The 1,543-nt window shown below is 34.2% G+C and overlaps 1 protein-coding gene across 1 annotated transcript; it reads right to left on the reverse strand.

Moving 5' to 3' along the window:
• Positions 1 to 500: 500 nt before the first annotated feature.
• On the reverse strand, positions 501 to 1,140 carry LOC108356650 (uncharacterized; the record flags this gene model as incomplete). The annotated part of the gene is made up of 3 exons (XM_017607749.1): positions 1,047 to 1,140; positions 884 to 956; positions 501 to 821 (listed from the first exon to the last, which is right to left on the reverse strand). A coding segment is annotated over exon 3 (316 nt), but the record flags the coding sequence as incomplete, so codon positions are not given.
• Between the last annotated feature and the right edge of the window lie 403 nt (positions 1,141 to 1,543).

Genomic DNA, 1,543 nt, shown 5'->3' on the forward strand with positions numbered 1-1,543 from the left:
AGGCATCAGATTTGACACTAACTTCTTTGCGTTGGTGGTACTTATGATGCGTATTTAATAAGGTCTGAGAGAAGAACGTTTTATCTAAGAAGAATGCAAAAGGCACCTTTGTTTAAATCAATCATGTTCATAATAGATTCTAACTGACCGCAAAAGTTACAAGGGAAGGTAATCGAATTGTCGTGAGTTCGACGCACATGGTCTTCCATTTTAACTTCCTGACATCGATATTCACATTCACTGCACTGTATAATCTTTGAATGATTGTTTTTTATGTGTTGACGTATTGTTTCTCCTTTAGTTACTTTTTGATGGCAAATTTTGCAAATAGAAGCTTTTCCATCACAGGCTTTATGAGTTCGAGAATGAAGCAATAGCTTTCGACGAGTTTCAAATGACTGAAGGCAAGTTGAACAGTAGAAGGCAGAGTTCAAATCTATGAGAAGAGAAGTATTAGCTTTGTTTGAGCATAAAGTGCGTATTGAATGTTTTTTTTTTACCGATTTCATTATCATCGATCATGATTTTCTCTGTATTAACATCATCCTCTTCGAAACTCTCATGGGTTATATTGCCACCATCTATGCCAACGTCCATTAACTCCAACTCGGCTTCTATTAATGGTGCAGATTCATTTGTTATCGTTTCATTCAGAGACTCATTATCCTTTTCATTATTTTCTGAATAATCGATATTCAAGTTTCTATTCAAAGAGTCCTCTTCGATTAGTTTTATTGATAAAATAGGAGAGCTTGTATTATGGCTATGCTCAAATTTCGGGTTAAAATAAGAGCCACAATGTAAACAAAGCACCATCAACGCTAATGCAATACATAAATCTTGATATGAAAGTTCTTAATATAATCATTTCATTGCACATTACCATGGTTTTCCGTTTCTTGCGTGGTTATATTGCCATTTCCATCTTCCTCTTTTAAAGTTGTTACGACATTTTTCTGTAAAAGCAATTGATGTTTTTGGTTATCCAGGAAAGTGTTTTAAGTCTTATTACAGCTTTTATGCTTAAAAATTCAGCAACTTCTTACATCATCGCTGACTGATGACAATACTTCCTCATCTGCTACTTCGTATTCTGTTTCATATTCTTCAAAATCACCAAGAAGCACAATGCTTACATTTTCTTTGCCTTCCNTCCTCTTCTCGATCAGCTGCTGCTAATTGCGTACAAGTTCGAAAGCAATCCATATATGTAGTAAACATGCTTGATTGATGAGTCTCCAAGTGGAAGCTCTCAGGATTGCTTTGCTCGAAAGGAGTCTCCAGATCTATATAGGATAATGAAGTTTTGAGGCATACTCGACAGATCGGAACTATATCCATAAATAAACTCTAGTTAAATTTATCAGCTTTTATTTAATGCAATAATACACCAAATATAAGTAAATAAACACAAAATTTACAAAAATGTGCAAAATGTCAACACAGCGCCCTAAAGATGAGTATAAACAAATTATCGACCTTATAATCGATAGGAATTAGTTGTGTTTTTTTACAAATTATCCAGTAACTTGCCAGTAACTCT

This window comes from Rhagoletis zephyria, unplaced genomic scaffold (genome assembly GCF_001687245.7).
Source record: "Rhagoletis zephyria isolate East Lansing unplaced genomic scaffold, Rhagoletis_zephyria_1.1 Rzeph_scaffold_62584, whole genome shotgun sequence".
NCBI lineage: Eukaryota > Metazoa > Arthropoda > Insecta > Diptera > Tephritidae > Rhagoletis > Rhagoletis zephyria.